Source organism: Asparagus officinalis, chromosome 8 (genome assembly GCF_001876935.1).
Source record: "Asparagus officinalis chromosome 8, Aspof.V1, whole genome shotgun sequence".
Taxonomy (NCBI): domain Eukaryota; kingdom Viridiplantae; phylum Streptophyta; class Magnoliopsida; order Asparagales; family Asparagaceae; genus Asparagus; species Asparagus officinalis.
Genome location: NC_033801.1, coordinates 26,930,380 through 26,932,573, shown reverse-complemented (window position 1 = coordinate 26,932,573; position 2,194 = coordinate 26,930,380). Strand labels below are relative to the sequence as shown.

At 39.3% G+C, this 2,194-nt stretch overlaps 1 protein-coding gene across 1 annotated transcript in view; it reads left to right on the top strand.

Annotated features, from left to right (window-relative positions):
- LOC109821040 (adenylyl-sulfate kinase 3-like) overlaps window positions 3-2,194 on the top strand; it is a 5,003-nt gene continuing 2,811 nt past the window's right edge. The window contains exons 1-2 of the mRNA XM_020387234.1: window positions 3-57; window positions 1,979-2,119. Of these exons, the coding sequence (XP_020242823.1) occupies window positions 3-57; window positions 1,979-2,119 (196 nt within the window). The remainder of the gene's footprint in view (window positions 58-1,978; window positions 2,120-2,194) is intronic.

Below are 2,194 nucleotides of genomic sequence, written 5' to 3'. Positions count from 1 at the left end.
AGATGGCGGCGCCGGGGAACAGGGGGTTTGTGGACTGCGATTGCGATCCTAATCCAGGTGACGAGGGGCAAATTTCTTTACGATTTGATTAGATCTACAGTTTGGAGTCTTTTATGGTGATTTGTGGATTGCTTTGGTTCTTGAAATTGTGGCTGTTTTATCTGCTTGACGAATAGTCCTCAAGGATGTGTTTTTGAAGTAACATTTCTTTAGCTTTTTCATGATAATTTTTTTTTTGAAATCAATTGTTGCATATTGCTGTTTTATTTATTCTAAGAAATCTCAGAGATGGTAGTTTTTTTAGATTTTTTTTTTAAATTTAACAATACCTCCTTTTCCGAAGATTTTTGAATGCTCAAGGCTTTGGATTTCACAAAATGGAAAGTTGCAAAATTTCAGAAAGTATCTTTTTGAGGAAAAGGTGGCTAAAGGGCATAGATATAGAACACAGCTGCACAAGTCCAATAGGATCCCAGAATACATAATTAAAAAATAAAAGTTGATTTCATTGTGGTTCACAAAAGAAAAGAAAAGAATGGGATATTATTTGGTAGTGCTACATCTAACATGCTGACGTGCCCATCTCACCCCCATCATCCTGCAGGAATCCTCCTACCCTATATTTATACGTGCATACCGAAGTTTCCAGTGAGAAATCAGATGCAATATGTATGATATAAGTGCCTGTGGACTTTTGTTTTTTTAATGACGGAATAACACTTGTTTCTCTTCAAATGCAAAGCCCATAATGTAGCCACAGCCACCAGTCGCTAGGCAGATCTGTGTTCTTTACATCTCCATCAGGAGTATCCAAGCTGTTTAAAGGCTGCAGTTAGTACTTTAGGATTCTACAGCTGGAGGAAATAATGGTTCCTGGTACCAATGAGTGATTCAGACACTTGACCTTCCACATTAATGTGGATGCCCTATGAAAGAAGACTTTTCCTTGTGCATGCTGTGTCATTAAGCAGAAGACGATGAAAACTTTGACTTGGGGTAGGCCCTCTTGCTCCAGATCTTAGGATACCAGATTGGTCTAGTACCAGCAAGCCTTATTCACTTGTATGTTGACTTGTTCGAGTAGGATCCTCGTGCTCCAGATCTTAGGATACAAGGATGATCTAGTACCACCAAACCTTATTCACTTGCATGTTGACTTGATTGAGAAGGGGCCCTTTGAACATAACATCCAAAAGTTTTGATATGGTTCTCTTTTCTCTAAACAACATCGATCTAGCCCTGAAAATAGAGTAGGTTCCATTACCTAGCCTTACATGCATGTTGTGATATATAATTTTCACTGGTTTTGTATATTGCTTTTGAGAATCATGAACCTCTGGGGCTAGCTCAACAACCCAGTTAGCAAATACCTTTACCCGAAGTGTACGCTGCAATGAAAGCCTGTCATAAGTCCCCATTAGGGTGAGACATCAACCACCACTTACCATGTTCGTTGTTCCTCCGAAGACCTCCTCAAGGCTACCAGATTCTTTACTCTTGCAAATGCAGCACTAGATTGAGATCTTTGCCATGTGGATGCGCCCTTTCCAAAGAAACCATTTTCGTAGACCATCAATTCTTGAGATGACCCATGACAAAATCTCAAACAACGACGCAGAATATTGGGAGGTATCACAGAACAACTTTAGTAATTAGCGAGTCATCCCTCAAGTGAGAGATCATTAGTCCGCCCTTCCGATATCCTCTCTACTTTTCAATAACTGGCAGCCAATCTCCCCAGTCTAAGAGGAAGACCTAAGCATATCAGGGAAAAGTTATCCACCTGACAATTGAGTAAAATGGCATGGGAAGAGTCCTCTTCCAATTCCATTGATAATGGGATAACATCACTTGATTGCCTTTTCAGTTACACACTCAACCTAACTTGATAATGAAATATAAACATAAGATATTTGTCTTGAATAATCCATTTATCATTTTTTCCATTTGTCTTAATAATTCTTTTTCATGTATTTAGGGAAGAATTCTCCCCTAGTGTCAACTGTTGGAAAGGCAACAAACATTGTATGGCACGAATGTCCAGTTGGGAAGCTTGAAAGGCAAAAGCTGCTAAAGCAAAAGGGGTGTGTCATATGGATTACAGGTCTCAGTGGTTCAGGTTTGTCAATGAACTGATGAAGTCTGCATACAGCTGTTGACTCTTTAAGGTGGTTGTCAGAACTTGAATATTAAA